The sequence below is a fragment of the Anolis carolinensis genome, chromosome 2 (genome assembly GCF_035594765.1).
Source record: "Anolis carolinensis isolate JA03-04 chromosome 2, rAnoCar3.1.pri, whole genome shotgun sequence".
Taxonomy (NCBI): domain Eukaryota; kingdom Metazoa; phylum Chordata; class Lepidosauria; order Squamata; family Dactyloidae; genus Anolis; species Anolis carolinensis.
In genome coordinates this window covers 76,724,191-76,752,116 of record NC_085842.1, presented here as the reverse complement: position 1 = coordinate 76,752,116, position 27,926 = coordinate 76,724,191, and the positions used below count along the sequence as shown (strand labels likewise).

The 27,926-nt window shown below is 39.5% G+C and overlaps 1 protein-coding gene and 1 non-coding gene across 3 annotated transcripts in view; both read left to right on the top strand.

Moving 5' to 3' along the window:
* The first annotated feature begins 3,217 nt into the window (after positions 1-3,217).
* iars1 (isoleucyl-tRNA synthetase 1) overlaps positions 3,218-27,926 on the top strand; it is a 106,826-nt gene continuing 82,117 nt past the window's right edge. Inside the window, exons 1-8 of one of the 2 annotated variants that reach the window (XM_062970004.1) lie at positions 3,218-3,363; positions 6,026-6,103; positions 8,218-8,343; positions 8,696-8,852; positions 9,323-9,442; positions 13,408-13,490; positions 20,869-20,986; positions 27,312-27,459. In XM_062970004.1, coding sequence (XP_062826074.1) covers positions 8,225-8,343; positions 8,696-8,852; positions 9,323-9,442; positions 13,408-13,490; positions 20,869-20,986; positions 27,312-27,459 — 745 coding nt within the window. In that variant the 5' untranslated portion in view covers positions 3,218-3,363; positions 6,026-6,103; positions 8,218-8,224. The remainder of the gene's footprint in view (positions 3,364-6,025; positions 6,104-8,217; positions 8,344-8,695; positions 8,853-9,322; positions 9,443-13,407; positions 13,491-20,868; positions 20,987-27,311; positions 27,460-27,926) is intronic. The other variant, XM_003217661.4, reaches the window with a different exon arrangement.
* LOC134297280 (small nucleolar RNA SNORA84) lies at positions 7,420-7,552 on the top strand. Its single transcript, XR_010004008.1, has one exon. It is a non-coding gene; the product is annotated as a small nucleolar RNA SNORA84 (small nucleolar RNA).

The following is a 27,926-nucleotide window of genomic DNA, read 5'->3' as shown; positions in this document are numbered from 1 at the left end:
TGACTTTAGCACCAAAATATCATGATATATTGAAAACATTGACTACAAAAATGGCTTGGATTATCCAGAGGCTTGGATAAGTGAGACTCTACTGTACTTAAACTGCCCTGGATCAATGCTATGGAATCATGGGAGTTGTAGTTTTACAAGGTCTTTAGCCTTCTCTGCCAAAAAGTACACAACTCCGAAGACTCAATAGGACTGAGCCTTGGCAGTTCCAGTGGTGCCAAACTGCATTGCTTCTAATGAATAGTAGATGCACAATTTCTCTCCTTTCCTGCACCCACTGCCCCTTTAAGACCTCTTCTTGCATCCCGTAAGCAGCTCTCAGCCCGGCTCGCGCTATTCCTTTCCTGCGAGATTATGCTAATTCGCGCTGAGCAAAACATCGTCTGCAAAGGGGCTTGGAAAAGTTACTTCTGTGGGACTACAGTTCCTGAAAGGCCATGCCTCCCTCCCTCCCTTCTGTCAACGTGGCCAGAAGCCATATTGGATGAAGGATCCTGGGAGTTGAAGTCCACCCAAAGAAGGGGATTGAGATCTGCTGGTGTAGATCCATGTTAAAGATTACCTTTCCAATAGAGGAAGTGCTATCTTCATTTGCACTTCTAATACAGACAATATAATCTCTAAAATCATGACAGCAGGGCCGTAGCCAGAAATCTTTTTTGGGAGGGAGGGGGGTTGAACCCCTAGCACACACACACAACTACAACCCTGTCTATATCTGCTTGAGATAGTGCCTGGAGGGACTCTTAATGTTTTGAGTCTCATAGACTTAGCATGGGGATTTGGTTAACCAGTTAAAATTCATGAGTAAACCAGGTTTTTTTTTATAACCTGAAAAAATTCGGGTGTGTGTGTGTGAACCCCTAATCCCCCCCCCCCCCTCGCTACAGGCCTGCAGGACAGTAAATAACGAACAACATTCTGAAAACAGGGAAATTCCAGACAGGAACAATCAGGGCCAGCTAACATCTCCCAACAAAGGATTCCCCCAGGCAGGAAGTATCCAGGCTTTGAAGCAGTAAGGCCATTAAATGCTAATCAAGGTGACTGCAGCATTCATACTTGCCACACCAAGACTATTAATTGCTATTCAACCTGGGCAACCAAGGATTCCACAAGGCAGAAAGCGGCCAGGCTTTTAAACTGCAAGACTATTCAGTGCAATTCAAGCTGGCCAAACAATGATTCCCCTACAAAGGAAGTAGCCAGGCTTCGAAGCGGCTCTTTGATTGAGGGTGCTACTCCAGCTCGCCAAACAAGGATTTCCCTAGCCAGGCATTGAAGCTGCAAGGCTATTCAGTGCAATTCAACCAGACCAACAAAGGATTAACCTTGATAGAAGGCAGCCAGGCTTTGAAGCAGCGATACTACTCTGTACTATTGAAGCTGACCAACCAAAGATTCCCCTAGGTAGCAAGCAGCCAGGCTTTGAAGCAGTGAGGCTATTCATTGCAATTCTAGCAGTCCAAAAAACCATTCCCTAAAACACAAGTACCCACCCTCACAAGCAGCAAGCCTATTCCATTGTATTCCAGCTCACCGAACAAGGATTCCCATAAGAAAACGGCCAGGCTTTGTGGGTGCAAGAATATTCATTGCTATTCCACCTGGCCAATAAATGATTCCCATAAGCCGCAGCAACTCGTGGCCGGGCACAGCTAGTAAGTATATACAGTAGAGTCTCGCTTATCCAAGCTTCTGGATTATCCAAGCCATCTTTGTAGTCAATGTTTTCAATATACCATGATATTTTGGTGCTAAATTCGTAAATACAGTAATTACAACATAACATTACTGCGTATTAAACTACTTTTGCTATCAAATTTCTTGTATAACATGATGTTTTGATGCTTAATTTGTAAAATCATAATGTAATTTGATGTTTAATAGGCTTTTCCATAATCCCTCCTTATTATCCAACATATTCGCTTATCTAACGTTCTGCTGGCCCATTTATGTTGGATAAGTGAGACTCTACTGTATATGTATAGAACTAGGCGATAAAGATATTTATTACTGTCGATTCCTTCTTGCCCACACAGCCCTATATCCCAGAATATGAAGGCAGAAAATCCCACAATATCTGTTTTGAACTGGGTTATCTTAGTCCACAGGAACCCCAGTGGCAAAGTGTGTTAAAGCACTGAACTGGTGTTAAAGCACTGAGCTGCTGAACTTGCAGACCGAAATGTCTCAGGTTCAAATCCTGGGAGCGGAGTGAGCGCCCGCTGTTGTTCCAGCTTCTGCCAACCTAGTACAGTAGAGTCTCACTTATCCAAGCCTCGCTTATCCAAGCTTCTGGATTATCCAAGCCATTTTTGTAGTCAATGTTTTCAATATATCATGATATTTTGGTGCTAAATCCGTAAATACAGTAATTACAACATTACCTTACTGCGCACTGAACTACTTTTTCTGTCAAATTTGTTGTATAACACGAGGAATGGAATGAGGAAGTACAGACACTACTGGACAGTGAAGCAACAGCTCCCCCTGTGGCCGGAATCGTGAAGCTGGGAAAAATGTTAAATGCCTCTGTGTCTGTCTATATATGTTGTTTGTCTGTTGGCATTGAATGTTTGCCATATATGTGTTCATTGTAATCTGCCCTGAGTCCCCTTTGGGGTGAGAAGGGCGGAATATAAATAATGCAAATAAATAAATAAATAAAACATGATGTTTTGGTGCTTAATTTGTAAAATCATAACCTAATTTGATGTTTAATAGGCTTTTCCTTAATCCCTCCTTATTATCCAAGATATTCGCTTATCCAAGCTTCTGCCGGCCCCTTTAGCTTGGATAAGTGAGACTCTACTGTAGTTCGAAAACATGCCAATGCGAGTAGATCAATAGGTACCGCTCTGGCGGGAAGGTAGCGGCGCTCCATGCAGTCATGCCGGCCACATGACCTTGGAGGTGTCTACGGACAACGCCGGCTCTTCGGATTAGAAATTGGGATGAGCACCAACCCCCAGAGTCAGACATGACTGGACTTAACGACAGGGGAAACCTTTAACTTATCTTAGTCCACACTTAGATAATGTGGGATTTTCTGCCTTGATATTCTTGGATATAGGGCTGTGTGGAAGGGGCCTCTCTCGCTCCTCTTGTGAGCTGTTCGCCTGCTTCCTTGGCCAGAGAGTGATTGCTTCCCTCTGCTGGGCGGGCGCTGTATCCGCAGGGTCTTTTCCGCGGCGAAGGGGGCGTGGCGGAGGCCTCTCTCTCTCCTCCCCTTCTCTCCTCTTCCTTCCTCCGAAACTTCCTGTCATGCTGCCTCTTGCTCCGCGTTGCATCAGTCTTCGCCGCCCGGCTGCTACTGCGTCTGCTTCTCCTGCTGCTGGGCCTCTTCCGCGGGTAAGCCAGGAAAAGCGGCCTCTCCTCCTCCTTTTCCGCAGGCCTTGCATGCCTTTCTCTCTCAGCTGGAGGAGGATGGGCAGAGCTCTGGAAAGGCCTCCGTTTCTTCCTCCGGGGCCTTAATGGAGGCTAAAGGTCCTGTCTCTGAGTAAAACAGGCTTGGGTGGGAGGCCTTCAAGGAAGATCAGGTGCTATAGGAGGCATAAGCCAACTAGGGCCCTGGAGGGGTTTTGGACTTCAACTCCCACCATTCCTAACAGCCACAGGCCCTTTCCTTTTCCCCCTCAGCCGCTGAGGGGGAAAAGGAAGGGGCCTGAGGCTGTTAGGAATGGTGGGAGTTGAAGTCCAAAACCCCTCCAGGGCCCAAGTTGGCCCATGCCTGTGCTATAGGCTGTATATTTCAGAACAGGAAACTCACAAAACCTTACCTAAGAAAACCATATGGGGTTGACAGGAGACCTGAAAGCACGCCAACACATATGTGTGCATACCTATATGTGTACAGTATATGTATAGAGTTTCGCTTATCCAACATTCTGTATTATCCAACATAGTCAAATGTTTTTGTAGTCGTTGTTTTCAATACATTGTGATGTTTTGGTGCTAAATTCATAAATACAGTAATTACTACATAACATTATTGTGCATTGAACTGCGTTTTCTGTCAATTTGTTGTAAAACATGATGTTTTGGTGCTTATTTTGTAAAATCATAACACAATTTGATGTTTAATAGGCTTTTCCATAATCCCTCTTTATTAGCCAACATTTTTGCTTATCCTTATTGCAGGCCAGTTTATGTTGGATAAGTGAAACTATTGTATATGTGTATATATACAGTAGAGTCTCACTTACCCAAGCTAAATGGGCCGGCAGAAGCTTAGATAAGCGAATATCTTGGATAATAAGGAGGGATTAAGGAAAAGCCTATTAAACATCAAATTAGGTTATGATTTTACAAATTAAGCACCAAAACATCAATTTGACAGAAAAAGTAGTTCAGTGCGCAGTAAGGTAATGTTGTAATTACTGTATTTACGGATTTAGCACCAAAATATCATGATATATTGAAAACATTGACTACAAAAATGGCTTGGATAATCCAGAAGCTTGGATAAGCGAGGCTTGGATAAGTGAGAGATTACTGTATATACCCTGTTTCCCCTAAAATAAGACATCCCCGGAAAATAAGACCTAGTAGAGGTTTTGCTGAATTGCTAAATATAAGACCTCCCCTTAAAGTAAGACCTAGCAAAGTTTTTGTTTGGAAGCATGCCCGCCAAACAGAACATCAGAACATGCATGATCAGTAAATGTACGTACCATAGATTGTTGTACATGCAAAAAATGGTAGTAACAAGAAATTCTTGTTAGGATTCACATTTTGGCTGGTTATGCTGGTTTGTGATGACAACTACTGTACAATATATAATAAATGTTCATTTTTTGTGAATAAATGTGAATTCTTCATGGAAAAATAAGACATCCCCTGAAAATAAGACCTAGCACATATTTGGGAGCAAAAATTAATATAAGACACTGTCTTATTTTCGGGGAAACAGGGTATGTGTGTTTGTGTGTGTGTATACGAGCATTCCCTAAGTTATTAACAGGATAAATTCTGTAGGTTTGCTCTTGAATTGAATTTGTATGTAAGTCGGAATAGGTACATTTTTCAAAGTGTACCTCCAGCCAAATATATAGAATCCTAGAGTTAGAAGAGATCTCGTGGGCCATCCAGTCCAACTCCCTGCCAAGAAGCAGGAAAGTCACATTCAAAGCACCCCCAACAGATGGCCACCCAGCCTCTCCTTAAAAGCTTCCAAAGAAGGAGCCTCCACCACACTCTGCTGCAGAGAGTTCCACTGCTGGACAGTTCTCACAGTGAGGAAGTTCTTCCGAGTGTTCAGGTGGAATCTCCTTTCCTGTAGTTAGAAGCCATTGTTCTGTGTCCTAGTCTGCAAGGCAGCAGAAAACAAGCCTCCTTCCTATGACTTCCCCTCAAATATTTATACATGGCCATCATGTCTTCTCTTAGCCTTCTCTTCTGCAGATTAAACATGTCCAGTTCTTTAAGCCGTTCCTCCATAGGGCTTGTTCTCCAGACCCGTGATCATTTACTCACCCTCCTCTGGACACATTCCAGCTTGTCAACATCTCTCTTCCATTGCGGTGCCCAGAATTGGACACAGTATTTCAAGTGTGATCTGACCAAGGCAGAATAGAGGGGTAGCATGACTTCCTATATATGTATTCTTTAATTTTTCATAGCACCATGTGGAAGGTTTAACGCCCCTGTGGTGTTTCTTTTGCTGTCTGTGCCTCCGTTCGGAAGATTTCACTTCACTTTCTGTCCCTGTGAGAATTTAATTTTGGAAAATTTGGCTTGTTGTCGAAACAAGGTGGCGCAATGGATTACACCCTTGTGTCGACAGGACCTGTAGGTTGGGTTGCCGACCTGAAGGTTGCCAGTTCGAATCTGAGGAGCTCCCCATGCGGGGGCATGACAGAAGCCTCCCAAAGGATGGGAAAACATCAAAAACATTTGGACTTGGAACAACTGATTTCAGTTAAATGTTTATTGGTGTACTTATACACTGCTTTAGTATATTTAACTTCACAACTGTTGAAATGCTTCTTGACAGCATCTTTGTTTCTTTCAGGCTGGAGGCCTGCTTTCCTGTTTAATACTGTTTAATACTGAGGTCATTCGCACTGGATGCTCTTTTCTCTTAAAATTTGTGAGTAATATTTTTATTATGTTTATTTAGTGCTGGATTTTTCTTTTACATCAAACTAACCGCATAATCAGGTAGTTCTTCCTATCATATAATTAAAATGAACTTTCTGAAGAATTTCTAGTCCTTGTGGTTGCTATTATTTAGCCAACTATTAGTGATGTGAAAGGCAATTTTAAAGAAATAAACCCTACCTTTGATTTCATTGAGATCTCTCTCATTTTTTCCTTTTCAATATTTTTTTCCACTGACAGGTAGGTTATTAATAAATCACAATGAGCAAGGCTTTTAAATTTTTATTTTATTGACTATTTAAATCTTACTTAGTCTGAAAATTCCAGATTAGTTTACTGGTAAAAACATAAATAACAATATAGGAGGAGTGACATTTTAAAAAATGAATAAATCTCAAGCAGTGGAATAATTTTCAATTGCATTAACATTTATTTATTTTATTTTTATGTGTCTCTATATTGAGAGAAACATTAAAATGAATGAATAAATGAATGAATGACACAGCCCAATAATTTTTTCTTGGTGTCTTGGTTTCTAGGCATGTTCTTGGGGTTATTTGGAAAGCACCGATGGACCACATCAGTTTTAGTTTCTTAGATATGGTTATCATGAATTTTTTTGCGTGAACAGGTGGTAACTGGTATATGGCATATGGTCTGCATCTCAAAAACTCGAGCTGATAGGGGAAAACTGGTGTGCCATTTTTGAAATCAGCAGGTCAAATTTACCAAGAAATGGGTCTAATATTTGGGTCACCAAAATGTGTATTGGCTAGTGTAATGATATGTCTAGGCATATAAATTTGCCATCATTTGATGTGGTTTGAGCATTGGGCTACAGCTCTGTAGACCAGCCCTCGAGTCTCTGCTTAGCTGTGGAAACCCACTGGGTGACTTCATTTTCTCAAGCCCTAGAAAACCATATAATATGGTTGTCTTAGGGGGTCTCCATAAGTTGGAAATGACTTGAAGGCACACAGCAATAACAGCAGCAATCAATTGACATTCAACTCTTATGATTGAAAAGTCTTCAGGCTTCTCTGGGAAATGCATTGTATAGTTGGGCAGCCACAAACGAGATGGGTCTTTTCTGGTTTTTATGCACTTCAATGGAAATCCTCTGAACATGGGATCTTGAAGTATAGTCTTAACCAAAACTTGAGCAGATTTCTGCAGGTTCAAGAAGACATTTTTTTAAGCAAATCTGTATAGGAGTGCACTGTAAGGTTCTCTGAAATATCCTCTGAGGCAGCTATTACTTCCTGATGTTGCAGTGCTTTAAGGAAGGTTGTAGCTTATGTACTGGCCCTGTGGTTACTGGACGCTGTTCTCTCAGTACGGTGCTTCAGTTAGTAGAAATGGGCCAAAAGTAATGCTTTGACTTACGCATGGAGTCTGACTTGTTAGCAGCCTCCATAGCCCGGTCATTGTGACACTTTACTTCTTTTTCATGCATAGTACTTTTTTCTGGTGGTAAGAATGTTCAGTTTTGATTTAGTGTTTTTTCTCCTTTTTAAAAAAAAAGATAGAAAAATCCTAACCTGAGCTAATATTTATCATGCAGAAACCAAAGAGTCGACCAGGAGAAGTAAATGCAACAGACCTATTCTAAGAGAAAGCAACATTTAAAACATTGCATTCATTTTCCTTTGCCCTGACTTCTCTGGTATACATTTGGTACAGGCATTATTCTCTCAATCCCCCCAATTTCTTTTGTTTACCACAGGTAGCTATTATTTTATTCTTTTTGCTAAATGGAATTACAGATGTAAACATAAGGAACATACAGTGTGGGAAACTGAGTATATGAGTATTGAATATAGTGGGTATTGTTTCTGGGTGAGGATACATACCAATGTGATGTAAGCGGCTCTCTAGGAACTACAGAAATGGAACTGGTAGAGAAAAGTATTTTGAAGAAAATTGCACCATTATGCATGGTCCACCATGGTACATCTTAGATTATAGCAACTGGAATCCTTGACTGCTGACTCACACTAATTGTAATAAGTGACATGTGCAACAAAATGTACTTTTATATAGCTTATGCACTTTTGGGACAAAAAATGGCCGTAATTTTGTGTCCTGTCTTGTTTCACACAGGGAAAAGATGGTCCAACAAGTTGCAGAAAACATAAGCTTTCCACAAGAGGAAGAGAAAATATTGCAGATTTGGAACAAGCTTAATTGTTTTCAAGAATGCCTGAAACAATCCAAAAATAGGCCGAGGTAGGAATATGCATTCCTAGTTTTGTTCTTTGACATACCTATAAATTGGCAATACGTAGCTTTTATTCACACCTTCAAAGTTTAAGTTGTGTGAGATGCTATGATAAATTCTCATATTTTTGCCCTCAGATTACTGGAAAACATAACACAGTGGAAAGATGTCTGATAAAATTATATGTTTTATATAAAAAAACAAACACAACCCTCCATTCTATAATTATGACATTATTTACCATTTGTTTCACCTAATAAGTATAAAATTAAGAAAAAAACATATTACAGTATTTGTTTTATTTTTCTGCTTGAGAGATTTTTGTTTCTAAATGTGTATACTTTTTATTTGTTTTCATAGGTTTACATTCTACGATGGACCTCCATTTGCCACAGGGCTTCCTCATTATGGACACATACTTGCAGGAACCATTAAAGACATAGTAACTAGATTTGCTCACCAAAGTGGATTTCATGTGGATAGAAGATTTGGCTGGGATTGTCATGGCTTGCCTGTGGTATGCTGCATGTTTTTTTCTTGAATTTTCTTAGTATATAATTGTTTGTCTTCTTGGTTGTCCCTTGACTCCTGGTGTTCTACTATGCTTATATGTGAATCTCTTTTATAAGAAAAATCCACTGAACTTTATAATGAATGGCCTACTTTCAATTTTTCAGATATTAGTGGTCCTAACTAAATTGGAGACATTTTCTTAAATGTGGGCTTCATCCAATATTAGCCATAAGTCAGAATTCTCCTTCGCCTTCTTTCTCTCTGCGCTCTTCAAAATACACTCTGGCAGATCCCCTGTTCTGCTGGAGGAGATCTGAGATATGTTCAGGTCGGAGAAGAGGATATGTTCTGCCAGTAATTTCTGTTTTGCTCTTGAATACATCTCATGGCTTAGTTCATTCTGGACATTGTAATAATAACCTTTATAAGCTGTTTGTGACCACCTTAACACATTTGTTTTTGTGATTTTTTAAGGAATATGAAATTGACAAAGCCTTAGGCATCAAAGGCCCAGAAGATGTTGCAAAAATGGGAATTGCAGAATATAACAACAATTGTCGAGGAATTGTGATGAGGTATTCACAAGAATGGAAAGTGAGTAAAATACATTGTTTTCAATCCCAGCCTTTCGAATAATATCTTCATTACCTAGTATGCACTTTTTCTTCTCCTTCAACACACACACACACACACACATATTGCTGGGATAAAAAAACCCCTTGTTTTGGTATGGCTAAGGATCTAGATAAACTTGACAGAATTTTTAGTGATTAGCAGACCCTTCGTCCTATGGTAATCTGTATAATTTCAAACTGCATTTGAAATGTCTTTGGTTTCAGAAGTAGTGTGAAGTCGACAACAGCTCAAAAACACAAACTCAAAGCTGCTGATAGAAATTCATCTCATAGAATTAATTGCAAGGTACTTTGCATCCCTAATGTTAAAAATCAACATAGAAGGGCAAATGATTGTTACCTGTGTCATAGAATGAAGATAGTTCCAGTGTACTAGTAGTAGAGCACCATGGCTCTGTTTTTATAATGAGACTAGCTTTGCCCAGCCACGCGTTGCTGTGGCTTATGGGAATCATTTGTTGGCCAGGTGGAATAGCAGTAAATAGCCTTGCAGCCTCAAAGCCTGGCCATTTTCTGGAGTAGCTGGAGTAGCACCCTCAATCAAAGATCCGCTTTGAAGCCTGGCTACTTCCTTAGTAGCCGGGCTGGGCGGTGGCACAAGCTGGTTAGCAGCCAGCTGCAACAAATCACTCTGACCAAGAGGTCATGAGTTCGAGGCCAGACCATGTCTGCCTCTGTCTCTGTTCTGTTATGGTATTGAATGTTTGTCTTATATGTGTGCAATGTGATCCGCCCTGAGTCCCCTTTGGGGTGAAAAGGGCGGAATATAAATACTGTAAATAAATAAATAAATAGTAGGGGAATCTTTGTTTGGCCAGCTTAAACTGCACTGAATAGTCTTGCAGCTTAAAAGCCTGGCCGCTTTCTACATAGGGCATCCTTGCTAGGCCAGGTTGAATGGGACGGAGTAGCCTCGTGGCTTCAGAGCTTGGGGGTTTTCTATCTAGGGGAAATCTTGGTTGGCCAGGTTGAATAGTGTTGAATAGCCTTGCTGCTTGCAAGACTGGCCGCTTTCTACCTTGCGGAATCCTTGGTTTGAATAGCAATTAATAGTCTCAGTGTGGCAGGTATGAATGCTGCAATTAGCCACCTTGATTAGCATTTAATGGCCTTGCAACTTCAAAGCCTGTTTGCTTCCTGCCTGGGAGGATCCTTTGTTGGAAAGTGTTAGCTGGCTCTGATTGTTTCCTTTCTGGAATTCCCAATTTCCCTGCTTTCAGAGTGTTGCTCTTTATTTACTGTCCTGTCGCTTATCCAATGTTCTGGATTATCCAATGCAGTTGGCCTTTTAGTAGTCAGTGTTTTTGTAGCCAATGTTTTCAATACATTGCGATGTTTTGGTGCTAAATTCATACAGTAATTACTACATTGAACTACTTTTTCTGTCAAATTTGTTGTATAACATGTTTTGGTGCTTAATTTGTAAAATCATAACGTAATTTGACGTTTAATAGACTTTGCCTTAATCCCTTCTTATTCAACATATTCGCTTAACCAGCGTTCTGCCGGGGTGTTTATGCTGGATAAGGGAGAGACTACTGTATATTTATAATCTTATATTATCTGCTTAGAACTGGATTATATGAGGCTCCTTCTACACAGCTGTATAAAATGCACACTGAAGTGGATTATATGGCAGTGTGGACTGAAGATAATCCAGTTCAAAGCAGATAAGATTATAAATGGGTAATATAGCTGTGTGGAAAGGCCTTGAATCTACACTGCCACATAATCCAGTTCAAATCAGATAATCTGTATTTTATAAGCAGTGTGGAAGAGGCCTGATTGAAGTGGCCCTCGGCGCCATTAAATGGCTGAGTGGGTTGCTAGGAGACAAAGTGGGCAGAGCTTAGCCTTCTAACTGGCAGCAATGGGGAAAAAACAATTATTCATCTCCCTCTAATTAGGATTTTATTTTTCTTGTTTTTTTAATGTCTAAACACAGCAGGCATGACCATGTCTTTTGTAGCCAGGTTTCGTGGGTTTTGGGTGTTTAGTTTCGCTGTTTGCTTTAAGTTAGAAATTGTCCGAATATTTTTATATATATAGAATAGCACTGCAAGTAAAGTGATGGTCTACGTGTGACAACCAAAGGTTTTTTGATTTGGAGTGAATTCAGAAAAGAAAAGGTACTAGGGATAATTTGTAAACATACATTAGATAAGGAGTGCATTAAAGAATTTTAGAAGAAAGTCTGTTTTGTATAGATTACAACAAAGCCTGTGATTAATTAGATCATGGAAACATTGTTTTCTTTAAAAGAAACTAGCTTGGGGACCCGGCGATGCCCGGGTTATTAGAAGAAGACATTGCTTGTTTTGAGATGTTAGGTAATATCATCTAAGTTTGGTCCAGATCCGTTGTTGGCTGGGTTCAGTGCTGTCTGGATAAGGGTGAACTACAACTCCCAGATTCCCAGGGCAATCACTCCCAAATCCTGACAGCATTCACATTTGGCCATGTTGGGTCTGTGTGCCAAGTTTAGTCCAGATCCGTTGTTGGCTGGGTTCAGTGCTGTTTGGATAAGGGTGAACTACAACTCCCAGATTCCCAGGGCAATCGCCCCCAAACCCTGACAGCATTCACATTTGGCCATGTTGGGTCTGTGTGCCAAGTTTAGTCCAGATCCATTGTCGGCTTGGTTGAGGACTATCTGAATAAGGATGAACTACAACTCCCAGATTCCCAGGGCAATCACCCCCAAGCCCTGACGGTATTCGCAGTTGGCCAAGTTTGCTCCAGATCTGTCGTCAGCTGGGTTCAGGGCTCTCTGGATAAGGGTGAACTACAACTCCCAAAATGAAGGTCCATTCTCACTAACCCCTGCAGTATGTTCAGTTGGTCATTGAACTTCTCTGTGCCAAGTTTGGTCCCAGTCCATTGTTGGTGGGGGTAACAGTATCAGTGAAGGTACTGCAGGTCCCATTATCCATGGCGAGTTTGGTTCAGATCCATTGTTGGTTGGGTTAACAGTGCTCTCTGGCTGTAGGTCAAGTACAACTCCTGTAAATCATTGTGAATCTCCCCAGACTTCTTGTTCAGTTGGTGATCAATTCATCTGTTAACTGTGTGCCATAGTAGGAAAGTGTTAAGGTAGAGGCAGTGGGCGGGGTAATGCAAATTAAGGAATCCTGAGATGTCCATTCTGGAGGAAAAACAGATGAAATGGTCCCCACATGAAAGCCTTCACTTGGGTGGGGGGCAGAATGGTGTTTGTGGAGGATACTGGCAGGGTTTGGGCTACATGTTTATGGCGCTCACTATGACCTTCATGTCAGTGGAGGGAGGGCCATTGGTGTCTCCTGCTCAGTGGGAGCTATAGTCTGTTTGTGGAGTTGGGAGGCTGTTTGTGTAAGTGGACACACATACACATTTTTCACTTTTATTATGTGGATAGATGAGTGTGCCACAACATTTGATAGATCTAATGCAAAAACCTATACTTAATATAAGGGACCAATGTAAGAACAGAAAATGGAGAAAAACGTTTTCCAGTTGGGAAGGTGCTCAGACAAAGTGGCATTTTATCACCTTGTTTGTTAATTTATATGATGAATATATTGTATGTAAACTTTAATTGCACTCAGTTGAAGGAGGTGTGAAATTTGGAGGAGGTAACATGCACAATTTAAGATTCACAGATAATACCAGCAGAAAAAGGCAAAGACTTGGAGTAGCTATTGAGGAATGTTAAGGCATTGGGCTGTGAAATATAAAGTTGTTCTGCAAATAGTGTTCAACACATGAACTCCATATTTTGCCAAGCCCAATAACATTAAACCAGAGTGGGCTTTTAAGGGAAGAGCACAGTTTTTTTTCAATTTGTCTGGCTGCCAGAGCAGAACCTGATTTTCCTTCTTTGTGCAAACAAAACCTTCAGCATTGCCTAGGTTGTTACTTAGGTCTCATTTAATTTCTTTGCAGACCAGTGTTACAAGACTTGGACGGTGGATTGACTTTGACAATGATTATAAAACTCTGTATCCAGAATTCATGGAGACTGTGTGGTAAGTGTCTTTCGACTTGCTGGTATCAGAGTATGTCTTTTTTGTGATTTCTTTCAAAATATGGTACTAGTGTAAGTATATAAAGATTTGTAGAAAACGTACTTTATAAATGTCCTTAACTACATAGGCCCAGAATCTGCTTGATCTCTCCTGTTCACTCTTCCAAAAAAGTGCCATACCTGCCATATGCTGAGGGCTTTTTGTGAAATGTCAGTGCCTACTAGTCATGTTAACAGTATACTTGCTAAACCCAACAGCAGTGTAATACAGTATGTGTCTGAATACTGTTATTGGGGTGTAAAATTTTACTTCGTTTTATACTTACGAATGATTTTAGAGTTATACTCAACATGTCTATTGTTATTCTTCTTTACTATGTATTATGATTTGTCTAATTGTATTGTTATGTACCTACTTTTATTTATATTTTGTTCTTTTTGTAAGCCTCTCTGAGTCCCCTCGAGGAGAGGGGGTGGGATATAAATAAAGCTTTATTATTATTATTATTATTATTATTGTTGTTGTTGTTGTTGTTATTGTTATTGTTGTTATTATTACTAGCAGTAGTAGGAAAGAGTTATTTCATGTACTAGTCATGGGTTTCCCCACTGGTATCCGTTGGCTGTTATGCCATATAGGATAATGGAATAGATGCATCATTGGTTTGATTCACAAGAGGTGCTCCCATGCTCTTGTTAGCTATAATGCCCATTATTGTATGGAAGAATAAGTAACTATTGGTAATGGTGGTTACATTTCAACCTCTCTGGTGGATGAGTCCATATCTTTTTCAGTGCTGAGATATCCCCATATTGTGCAGCAGTCTCAGCTGCTATTGAGAGAGCACATTCATCTTCCAGTTGGCTACTAAACACACCTTATATGAATGAAAATAATATTGCTCCCCCCCCCCCCCCGATACCCACAATATTGTGTAAACAGCATAGATTATATGTTGAGTCGAGACTATCCCACCATTTTAACCCTTCCCCCCATATCGGCAGAAATCTGTTCAGCTATTCTCATATAGCCCCGGTGGCGAAGTGTGTTAAAGCACTGAGCTGCTGAACTTGCAGACTGAAAGGTCCCAGGTTCAAATCCTGGGAGCGGAGTGAGCGCCCGCTGTTGCTCCAGCTTCTGCCAACCTAGTAGTTTGAAAACATACCAATGTGAGTAGATCAATAGGTACCGCTCCGGCGGGAAGGTAACTGTGCTCCATGCAGTCATGCTGGCCACATGACCTTGGAGGTGTCTACGGACAACGCCAGCTCTTCGGCTTAGAAATGGAGATGAGCACCAACCCCCAGAGTCAGACATGACTGCACTTAACGTCAGGGGAAACCTTTACCTTTACCTTTATTCTCATATGATGTGATTACCAGCAAACACACTGGAACTTTATTTTGTTTGTATGGATTGTGCAAAAAAGCCCTGCTGGGATTTTTCTTTATTTGAAATGTTATATGACACAGATATAGTAAATTGATGTAATTGTCATAGTAGTTACCAGCTAAGGAACATGGATTTCTGTTGTAGTAAAGTGATTAGTAGAGTTAATCTTTTTCCAGTTGGAAAAAGTTCACTGACAATTTTCCTATCATTTAAATTTCCCCATAAAGTTTACATATCCAACTCTACTGAGCTTAAAGTAGCTATTCACAATTTCATGTGGAAAATTTCTAGATTCCTGTACAAAGGACATGATATTGTTGTTCTAGCCATGGTAGTCATGCATATATTTTTTAAAAAGCATGATAAGAATTAAAACAAAACCCAATGGTAAAAACCACAACACCGTTAAAATGAACTTTTAAAGAGTTTCCAGTAAAGTTTGGCTCATTTGACAAGGTCCAGAAAAAAATATATCAAAAGACCTTTCTCAAATGCCAGAAAGATAATTAGTTATAGGTTACAAGTAAAGCTTCCTATTGTTATTATTCCATAGTTGGGGTTCTTCAGACATATAGATCCTCTTCATCGGTACCACCTTCCTCATTACAGAATGTGAGGTGTATGAAATAGGACTTTCAATTTAGACTTTATGTTTGTGGAACACAGTTGTTTGTAGCAACTATCTCTGGTTTGATAGGCTTAGGCAGTTATCAGAACCCCATGTACATGTCAGCTGTGGATCATATTTGCATCAGGTAGCTGCTCCTTTTGAGTATATTCCATACGGGCAATTTGTGGTTATTTTTGATTTGTGATCACAAGGTCTAGAGCATATATGATTAGAAATGTGGAGGAACAACAGTGCTTGCAATTCTAGGAATTGTCTTACCTACTCACATATTGCCAGCCATAAGTTGAAAATATAGGTGCTTGCCATGATGACGTGATTATTTGTTTAATGGGTATATACCCAGTTTTCCAGTCATAAAGGCTCCAAAAGAAGTTGGCAGATTAATACGTAAACCCTTCTCCTCAGGTTTATAATCCAAAATGGTACAGAAGAAAAGAGAGGTGAGATGAAGCAAACAGGAAATGACAACTAGGGTGTTAGTGCGAATCTGATTTCCCATCTAGTGTATATTTCTCAAACCATAAATACAAAAAAAGAGTTGTATCAGCTGATCTTAATGACAGGATAGCTACAGTTGAGAAGACGTTTCCTTGAGTTTTAAGGTCCCAGCCACTTAGGGCTTTGAAGGCTAACATTTTGAACTCAGGCTAGTGTAATTCCTTTAAAAGAAACATAGATACAATTTCTGCACGATGTTCCTCACAGTAGTGCTGATGCATTTACTGCAAGCTGAAGCTTCCATGTCATTTTCAAGGATATGTGTCTGGCTTTTTTGTGTAGGACTGGTAGTAGCTGGTGGTTCGGTTGATGTTAGTCAGAAGCATTCTAAACAACTGAGTTTGCTTCAGCATCTAGTGACAAAGATAAATACAGACATTGTTATCAAGCTGTACACCTGTTCCTTTAGAAAGAAGCAGACACATCCAGTGCATATCTGGGCTCTGAGGCTAGGAAAAACGTACTTGCAATGCTTCCATCATTGTGGGATTTAGCTTCAGTTTATTTGTTCCTAATCCAGCCCATTGCAATGCCCCTTTACATCTATATATTCCCACCTGATTCTAAGGCTAAACCTAGACGTGTAACATGCTAGGTCACATATAGTACTGTTTTAGTTTATGACCACTGAGATGGTTTTGGAAGCTTAAACTTACCGTGTTTCCTCCCAAAGATACGCTAGGTCTTATTTTCAGGGGATGTCTTATTTTTCCATGAAGAAGAATTCACATTGAACAAAAAAAATGAACATTTATTATATACTGTACAGTAGTTGTTATCACAAAGCAGCATAACCAGACAAACTGAATCCTATCAAGAATTTCTTGTTACTACCAATATTTCCATGTACAACACTCTATGGTAGCTACATTTACCAATCCTGCATGCTCTGGTGTTCTGTTCGACGAGCATGCTTCCAAACAAAAACTTTGCTAGGTCTTACTTTCGGGGAGGACTTATATTTAGCAATTCAGCAAAACCTCTACTAGGTCTTATTTTCTGGGGATGTCTTATTTTAGGGGAAACAGGGTAGAAGTAGATCTTGCTTCTGCATCATACTAGAACTCCTCCATAAGCTGTTCACCGCAATATTTGCACCCTGCACAGTACTAAACTCTTTATTTCTATATCCACACCTTGCCTTGTTGCCATCCCATTTCTTCCCTGTGCTCTGAACCATTTCTTTGTGTTTCAAAACGGCATATACCTCTATAGTCTTCACAGATATCTTGCTGCCTTCCATACTTCTGCCATGTACTGTCCTCCTTTGATGACCCCCCCCCCCCAAATTGGTTTTTCAAATGCTCACTTTACTATATTCCAAGTTTTTTTTTTCGTGTCAGGAGCAACTGGAGTTGCTTCTGGAGTGAGAGAATTGGCCTTCTGCAAGGACGTTGCCCAGGGGACTCCCGGATGTTTTTACCATCCTTGTGGGAGGCTTCTCTCATGTCCCCGCATGGAGCTGGAGCTGATAGAGGGAGCTCATCCACACTCTCCCCAGGTGGGATTCGAACCTGGCAGCTTTCAGGTCAGCAACCCAACCTTCAAGTCACTTAGTCCACTACGCCATCTGGGGGCTCCATATTCCAAGGTGATAAAAGCAATGAATAGTTTTTTGACCTAGTACTATTTGACCAATGCCCTTATCTTCCTTGCTTCTATTAAAAATTCGACTACAAAAAGATTGCGCTATCAATTTTATGCTTTGCTTCCCCTTTGCTACCTTCAGCATCAGGACCATCAGCTGAATCAGAGTAAGCTGCCTGTGCTTTGGCAAGATTGTAATCTTGGGAAGTGCCAGCTATGCCTGGTAGATGTTTTTAGTTTCAGTTTGCAAATGACAAGGGTACTTCAGGATTTGCTGCTTGCCATACTGTGAAACTAAGCATGCTGCCCTTGAGAATAAGTAGAAATTGAGTTTTTAGAGTGCTTTTTGTGTTCAAATTCATGATTTATTCTAGCAATATTTGGGGCTTGTGCTATTTATAGATTTTTCATTTAATGTTGACAATTGACTGCCCAGGCATTCCCTTAGGTTCTCCGGAGGCAGAATAAGTTCTTGATTTTATCCACTCTATCCAGAAGTGGTTCCTTTTAAAAATAAGAATAAAGCTACAGTGCTTACCTTGGCTTATAGGTTAACCAAGGTTTATGGGTTGATTTTTTTTTACTAAAACTTCTAGATTTATACATGAGTATATACAGTAATTGGATGTATATTTCTAAACTTTATCACTTTTAAAAAGTCCTGAAAGCCCATCTCTAGTTGGCAACAGTTGCTTTCATCACTTGGAAGGTGATTTCCTGTTCTTTTCTGCCACATCATCCATTCTAAACATATCCTGGCATATCTCTCAGGGAAGGTTTTCAGTGCCATTGAAAGGTGAAGGCATGAGAAAACAAAATCCCTAACATAGACCTGGCCACCTTTGGATTTAGTGCAGCAATTCCTATTTTCATTTCACCAGCATAGACAAAACATAAGGAACTGCTATATTTTGAGATGTCAGGTGTGCAGGTTATTTATTAATTAACATGTACAGGCAGTTCCCAAGTTACAAACAAGATAGGTTCTGTGGGTTGTTCTTAAATTGAATTTGTTTGTAAATTGGAACAAGTACATTTTTAAAGTGCAAGTCCAGCTGTATAGCTTTGGATATCACGTGGAAGGGTTCTGACTGTGATAATTGGATTTTGAAAAATGTGCCTTGTTGTGGAAACAAAGACTGGAGGATGAAAACCTCAGCGCAGACTCCTTTTTTTCATGATAACTCTTACAGGAGTTAATTTCCCTTCCAAGGGGTAGATTTCTCGCACTTCTTGTTGTCTCACCTCTGTTATTAACTATGAGTTGTTTGTAAGTTGGATGTTTTTAACTGGGGGACTGCCTGTATTTACATTTACTTTCTCAATGAGCAAGTCTTTTAAAATGGTAAGAGATACCTTTTCGTGTTTCCAAAGGTGAATGTAATTCTAACACAGCTACAATTATTGTGTAATGTGAAAGTGTTTGCAAGAACAAAAATAATATTCCCTGTACTTGAAGATGGTTCCACAAGAGGGAAGAGTTAACCTGACTTTGACTTCAAAATCTCACTCATATGTTAGTGGAACGTATGAGTCTTGTACTATATTTAAATATGTATCTTCATGGTATTTGAATATTTTCCCCTCTTGAATATTTTTTCCTATTTGGAAAATAACTGGTAAATAAAGTAACTTCATATGTCATACATTTGCGAAGGAGCATGCCAATTATAATGCTTAAGATGTAGAAACCAGCTACCTGCAAACAGGGTGATTATCACTGATCTCCTACCAAGGATTACATGTTGTTATATGCCCCTCCAACCTTGTTGCTTGTTAAATTCATGTTTAACAAGCATGGAGTTTGAATGTGTGTGCTGCTAATTATTATAGCTGCAGCATGTATAGAGCAGGGAATGACCTTTTCTTCTGGTGTGATCTTTGTGAAAATCCTTCCCTTACCGTTGCTGTCTAAATTGGGAGGCAATTGCACCTTGGTTTCATTCCCTGACTGACCTTAGACATTTTAACACTGAGTAATGAATGCTCAGATAACATCTTACAAGTTCATTCTAGGTAGCTAATATTTTTATTACAGTGTAACAAAAATGATAGAAAGCTACTTCAATATTTATGTTTTTGCTTGGAAAAAGCAGTTCTAAGGAAGAATGATATGAGAAAAATCTGTGACAAAGAGCAGAGGAAAAAGTCAAGGGATCAGAGTTGAGGTTGGATGGGGAGGCAGCATAGTGTTTTGAAATGTGCCAAGTCTCAAGTTATGAAGTTATTTGGAAGTGCCCCAGAAGGATAAATAAGGCCTCCAGAGCATACAGAGGTGGTGGTGAAGTAAAAGATTCTCATTGATGTAGCCTGTACAGATCAGCAGATGTACATCATTTACTGTTATTGGCTATGAAATCACAGTTATTATAGCTCAAAGAATGCATATTGAGCTATACAGAATGAATGAGAATTATCACCAGGCTTTAGTGTGACTGGCTCAATACACTACTTATCTTGGGTCAGCTTTCAACTTGCTTAGGGAACTTTCTAAGGTAAGACGTGTAGAGAAAACTTTTTTTCAAGCACTTGAGCATTCATAATAAATGATGATTGGAGCCTCTACAGACATTATGGAAATTCACATGACTTTTCGTTATCACCTGTATTGGGCTCTTTAACAATGAATGGCCTATGTCTGTATTTTGGGCCTGTAAGATGCACAGGATAAGATAAGATAATGCAATGCAAGATTTAGTGTTAAGACAATATTGGCAATAAACTCAGCAGAAAGAAACTACTGTATATACTCGAGTATAGGCTGAGTTTTAAGCCCTTTTTTAGGGCTGAAAAAGCCCCCCTCTGCTCATATTCGAGTGAGGGTCCTGGTCGGTTTATATTTGGGTCAGCTTATACGTGAGTATATAGGTAATCAGAGTTGGACAGTCTTATCTTATTAAAGTCATATTATTATCTTAAATTACAGTTTTATTTAAATATTCAAAAGCATTTAACCTACTGATCCCTCAATTAATGTAATTTTATTGGTATCTGTTTTGATTTAGATTTTTGAAATTTACCAGTAGCTGCTGCATTTCCCACCTTCATCTTATAATTGAGTCAATAAGTTTTCCCAGTTTTTTGTGGTAAAATTAGGTGCCTCGGCTTATATTTGGGTTGGCTTATCCTAGAGTATATATGGTACTTGGGAGCAGCAATATAATTTTTTTACATGTGGTTAATTACTTTTCTGCCTGTCATATCATTCAAATTTCAGTAAAGCTACCCTGTTTTTTTGACTACTCAAGTTGTATTTTTGTTTTGTTTCAGGTGGGTTTTCAAACAGCTGTATGACAAAGGATTGGTATACCGAGGAGTTAAAGTCATGCCTTTTTCAACTGCATGTAACACACCCCTTTCTAACTTTGAGTCCCATCAGAATTATAAGGTATATAGTCTGGTCTATTAAATATACTTGGTTTGCTATTGTACTTCACATGATTTTGGAAATCCTAGGTAGATTGTGAGGATGGAGTCTAGGTTCATCAATACATGTCTAACAGGGCCAACCTTAGGTAATTTTCAAGTGTAAGCAAACAGTATTTTGCCCCCCTCCCAAAAAACAAAACAAAAAACCAATCAGGTCATAAGATGTATACCAAGAGCATGCCAAGAGTAAAATAAATACAAATTAAAATTTTGGAAAACAAGAGTCAATCGACAAGCTTTCGATGGGTGAAAAACTCGGGGCTATGTCTGTTTTTATTGTTGTTTTTATTGTTTTATTGTTTTTATTGTTATTTTAAAGCTAAGTGTATTGTTTTAATCTATTTCTGTAAACCGCTCCGAGCCAAACTGTGAGTAGCGGTATACAAGTCTAATAAATAAATAAATAAATACATACATACATACAAAGAAACACTAATGGGGGGGGGCAATTAACATTTTGAGAAAGCAGAGAAACGGGGAAAATCAGTACCCCTCTATCCCGATTGCATGGAGGAGAGATCAAGTCCCCTCCCTTCCTCCCAATCTAAGATGATCCTTTACATGCAGCTTCCTACAAACTCCTGAGAACTCCAGCAACCTTCTTAAACGGGGATCAAGGCTCTGCGATTGGTACAGTTCCCTCCCTTTCCAGGTTTCCAATTTGTTCCAGGATTTTCTGCATTTCCCCCCTTACAGTACTGGTTTGAAACTGCATAGAAATGGCAGTGTGGATAGATTATTATGCCTTTAATCATCCTGTATTAAGAGCCCCACTTTCCATCTGAACTTGCTCTAAACAGGGTGTCCCAAAAAAGGTATACACACTTAAAAATGGGTACCTTAATTGAGGTTTGTTTCCCCCCCATGTTAAACCCATGGAAATTAATAATGGAAATCAGGCCTCTTCTACGCTGCCTTATGTCCCAGGATCTGATTCCAGATGATCTGATTTAAATTGGATTTTATGAGTCTCCACTGCCATATAATCTGGGATAAGAAGATAATCTAGGATAAAATCCTGGGATATAGGGACAGAGTGGAAGGGGCCTCAAGCTGGAACTACACTGCCCTATATCCCGGGATCTGATTCCAGATTATTCTGTCCTGGATTACCTGGCAGTTTAAACTCATATAATCCAGTTTAAATCAGATAATCTGGAATCAGATTCGGGGATATAGCAGCAGTGTGGAAGGGACCTCAGACTGAATCTGTGCCCTAATTCCCAGGATCTGATCCTAGATTATCTTCTTATCCCAGATTATCTGGCAGTGTAGATTCATATAATCCAATTCAGAGCAGTGTAGGAAATCAAATCCTGGGATATAGGGGCAGTATGGAAGGGACCTCATGGTGAATCTACACTGCTCCTATATCCCAAGATCTGATGCCAGATTATCTGATTTAAACTGGTTTATATGAGTCCCCACTGTCATATAATCTGGGATAAGAAGAAAATCTGGGATTAGATCCTGGGATATAGGGCAGAGTAGATCCAGCCTCAGATTTAAGTTTTGAAAAAAGAAAATTAATTTTAAAATGTGAGTAGAAGTGTGAAAAGGTAAAGTTCAAAGAGAGTTGAGGAGGGAGTTTCAAGGAGACTTGCCATAAATCGAATTAGTGATCAGTTGGAATCCCTTGCTCTGCGTCAAGGAGTAAGTCCAGCCCTCCAAGGTCTGAGGGATAGTGAACTGGCCCCCTGTTGAAAAAGTTTGGTGACCCCTGGTGTATATAGACGGGGTTTGGGGGTGATTGCCCTGGGAATCTGGGAGTTGTAGTTCACTCTTATCCAGAGAACATTGAACTCAGCTGATAACATATTTGCACCAAACTTGACATATAGACCCAACATGGCCAACTCTGCATACTGGCAGGGTTTGGGGAGTGATTGCCCTGGAAATCTGGGAGTTGTAGTTCACCCTTATCCAGAGAACACTGAACCCAGATAACAATGTATCTGAACCAAACTTGGCACACAGACCCAACATGGCCCTTTGTATACTGGCAGGGTTTGGGGGTGATTGACATTGGCATCAGGGAGTTATAGTTCAGAGAATATTGACCCCAGCCGATGTCGGATTTGGACTACACTTGTCACACAGACCTGACATGGCCAACTGTGAATCCTGGGGGAGTTTTGGGAGGGTTGACCCAAGATTTTTGGGAATTGTAGTTTACCCACATCATTATACATTTTCTCATGGGAGCATTCATAAAAAACAAAAGAAAATACTGAGTTTTTTCCCCCTAAGACATAGTGTAACATGATATTACCTACCCTAACTTCCAAAAAACAAACAATCCCCCTTTCAAATAACCCAGGAATTGCCAGGTACCCAAGCTAGTTTTAAAAAAAACTAGGAATAAGAGGAGGAGAGGGCGGGCCTTAGGACCCCGCGGACCTCGACCGGAGGAAGAGGGAGACACGCAGACACACTCCAAGGTGCGAGAGAGTCAAAGGAGGGAAACAAGAGGAATTGCCTTTGCCGCAGGAGCAAAGACAAAGACAAAGGCAGCAGCAGCAAGGGACAGTGCGCCCTGCCTCTGTCTCTCACCTGCCTTGCCTGTGTGTGTGTGAGATGGAGTGCATGCACCGGTTTTTCTGGCTCGCACCTCTCTCCCTGCGCTGAACCAGGGGCACCTCAACCGCGCCCCTCGGGGATTGGCGCTACATGCAAATGCGTATCTCGCCTGATGTCTGAGAACATTGGGGACAGAAATAATATGGAAGCTGGTTCAGCTCACAAAGCACTAGGCAACACCATACTTTATCCTTTACCCCATGGAAATCATAGCAACCCTGGTTTGGACTAATTGGAGTCTATGGGCTGTTTACAGATAGCTATCCTTGAAAATCCCATGTCCATTGAATGAGTTTATAGAATTTGTTCTCGATGGTTGCCCTCTTACAGATTTTCAAGCAGGTAGCGTAAAAGTTTAAATACATTATTTACAGTAGATTTTAATCGGTAAATGTTACTGACATTCTGGCTGTGTAGCTGGTTAAAATGTGAATCTGTTCATATTCACATTTTGAACAATTTTAAAAATTGCAATTAATTTAAGGCATTTTAAAAAGTGCCTCTGATGTTTTTAACATTGTAAAGAGTTCTGAGCCTAGAAGTGTAAGTATATACAAATAAAATATGAGAAATATATATAAAAATTACATATGAGAGACTACAAAAATTAAATATGAGAAATGTTTGTGGTTTTTTATATACAGAGTAATATCTTACATGGGTGTGGAGCATCATTGTGGGAACAGAGGTCTCATATTTGCATTTTATTGAACAAAATGTGCTCCATGGTCACCAGTTTTCTTGTGTAGTGGTCTGGACTGTTTCAGCTGTCTGAAGTATATACTGCCATAGATGCAGAAATTTGAAAATAGACTTCAGTTAACATTTAAAGAGGAAAAATAAACATTAGGAGCCCAACTTTTTTTTTTTAAAGAAGCAGCTTACATTCTGTATGTGAACTCATGATATACCAAAGCAGGTTATCCAGCCATAAAAAAGAGTGATGTCCTTAAGCTTCCCAGGATCCTCTAAAATGCCTGTTAGTCAGAACATAGCGTGCACAAATGGCCCTTATCTTGCTCTAACACAAAGCTTGTTTTCCTCAAAGTCAGCTTATTTTAGAAGGCAAGGCAAAGAGAAAAATAGCTCAGCAATATTCTACAGGCATAGAGTTGTTCATCTTGTAAAATGTCAATAAATGTTCAGTGCAATTTTTCCAAATATATTTAGTACTTCAGCAAACCGTGAAGGTGGGTGGTAGCATACAGCATTACTTAGAGATTGAATAGAATGGGTAACAGTTATATAATAACTAGAAAGGCTTGTTTGCATCTTGGCTGGTGACTGATCTTCATATTTGCCATATGAATGCCCTCTGTGACAATCCTTAGCTCTAATATAAAGACTGCAAATCCTTATGCAGGGTGCAAATCATATAGCCCTCCAGATGACACCTGACTGCGTCTCTGATCAGAGGAGTCGAGTAATGCTGGGAGTTGCAGTCCAGCAATATCTGCAGATACCCATCCCTGTGCTAATTTATTAAAGAAAGAACCAGGAATAGAATTAAAGATAACTTATTTACCATAGTTATTTATCCATATTGTTTACATCTCCAGTGCAACAAACCAGTTTTATATCACAATTCTTGTTAGCATTTCTCTAAGATATGTTCTTGTTGCTTGCCCTCAAGTCGACATCAACTTACAATGATTTAGTGAATGAAATACCCCCAAGAGCCCCAGGGAAATGTGTCCTGCTCAGGTATTTCACACTGAGTGCTGGGATTTCCTTGATTGAGTGTTATTGCTTGCTTGCTAGATCGTTTCAATTTTTATCCTACCTTTCTCACGAAACAGAGTTTAAGTAATTGCCTTCCTCTTTTCATATGGGCTTCTACTTTATTGTCTTTACTTCTACATTATTGTCTTTTCCATTGAGCCATGGAATGAATGAAGTATGACAGCCTCCTAGTGAGATTAGGCTTTATTTGCTCTAAGCCCCATGCATTTGTACCATGGTATTTGTAGAACTCTCATCAGCCCCATTTTTCAGATGAATCTCTTTTCTTTCTGGCTGCCCCTTTTCACTGCCCATCTTTTATATCCATATATAGAAATAAGTCATATTTTGGCTTGGGCAGTTTTGACTTCGGTATTTACTGGTTTGTGTGTACACCTACAGATTTTATCTATTGGTTTTATGGCTGCCTTTTCAAATCTTAGTTTTCTTATTATGTTCTTCCATCTTATATGATACTTTTGTAACAGTAAAAATCAATATATTTGGGCTATGAAGGCGTGAGGGAGAGTTGCTTTCTCTTTCGTTATGGAGATAGCTTTTTCAACACATCTGTTTTTAAATCATTAATCAATTTCTTAAGCAATATCTGCATTCTAATAGATATGTATTTCCACTCCATTTAACTTTGAATTCATTACTCTGTTGAAATCACTACTCCCCAGATTTTATTATTCTATATATCCGTCAATGACTTTTGTCAGCTTTTTACAGAACAATGTCGATTAGTATTAAAATCAACATTCAGAATAGTTTTTTGACAACTATACAATAATACCTTTTCAGAACACTTGCTTAGCGTTCTCATCTCAAAAATCAAATACTTCCAAAGGGGATCCTTCATCATGTCTTTCTTCAGGAGGAAATTAAACAATATTTTGGAAATTTAGATTTTATAATGGACAGACTTTCCCTTTTAAACATGAAATCCCCACGTTGAAATCATCTTTGTACAAACTTCTTGAATCTGTGGTCATTTACCCTAGGCAACTACAGGCTTTCTTGGGAGAAACAGAATGTCTGGATCCATTTCAGTCTGGTTTCAGTTCAGATATGGTGCTGTAATGGTCCTAGTTGCTCTGAAAAATGACTTACTTGGGGGAAGGATGGGAATTCATTGAGAGTGAGATTTACTGGACCAGATCTGTGGGATGGGAGTAAGCTGCACTGGTCTACAGTGGTTCTGCTTCTGCCAGTAGAGTTGATAACAGTGTATGGCATTGGAGGACAACTAGTCACATTCATGACTATTATGCATGGGATGCTTCAGGATTTCATCTTTCCCCTTGCTCTTTAATATTCATACAATACCTTTGAGTGAATACTATAGGGGATTTGATGTTAGGTAATCTAATTATATTGAAATGTACATTTCCTGGTCCTATGTAGAGATGTCAAGAAATTTGCAACAAAACAGTTAATTTTTGTGTACAGGCAGGAAATGAAATCTAAATGTTTAGGTAAAGACATGACAGTAGTAGGAGTCCTATCGACTGTGAATCTAAAACTTATTTGCAACCACATAACACATTGATTTCTCTGTATCTGTGAAAAGTGTCTTTTATCTGACCTGTGTTTTGGACCTCATTTAAAACCAGAACAAACCTCTGTGACTCTATACAGTGATTTAACATTTCCCTGTAGCTATAGTAGTTGTAACCTATCCAACCTATCCAAGGAAATTTGATGCTTTGCTTCCCATGCTGAGTTTAAATACAAACACCTTTGGTTATATGAACTGCTAACAAACATCTTTAATTTAATTCAGAAGTTTGTGAAGATGATAGTGTTTAAAAAGACATGTTTATATTTTATCTGCTATGTTGTTGTTGATATACTACTACTTCTCAGTCATAAGGAATGAGAATATAATTGATCATAACACTACCTTTGCCTTCAGTACTTACTGATACATAAAGGGAATATTTCTCTTTGATTTCATCTCTTCTAATTCTTCATTTAAGGATGTTCAAGACCCTTCTGTCATTGTTACCTTCCCACTGGAGGAAGATGAAAACATATCTCTTGTTGCTTGGACAACAACACCCTGGACTCTGCCCAGCAATCTGGCCCTCTGCGTTAACCCAGACTTGCAATATGTGAAGGTGAAAGGCAAGTGAAAAACATGATGTGACATCACTGATGTTTTCTTCTAGTTGTGCGAATGACAATGAAAGTAAGCACTGCTTGATTCCCTAGGTCTCTTTGCCTTCAAGTCTTAATCTTGCGATCTTACTCAACCTGGTTAAAGTTTTTACCTTTCTGTTCGTCTCCATGTGCTCCTGAACTGCAGTGTAGTATTATTGCTTTATTTGTCTGGCAGAAGCAAGATTTGGCTTCAGGCAAATGGGCAAGTGGCTAATGACAAAGTTGGTTTAAATTCGCCTGGTTGTTCTGTCGTCTTCATTTTTAAAAAGGTGAAAGATTTGTACGATCTTAAGAGAAACCAAAATCTGAAAGTGACTTGATGCTGTTGTCATAATAAATCTCAGAAAGGCAGCGTAATGTAGAGAGTACAATGGTTACATAAAGTGCTTTCCTTCAAACTCATGTAGCATTTGTTTAATTTATTATGATAT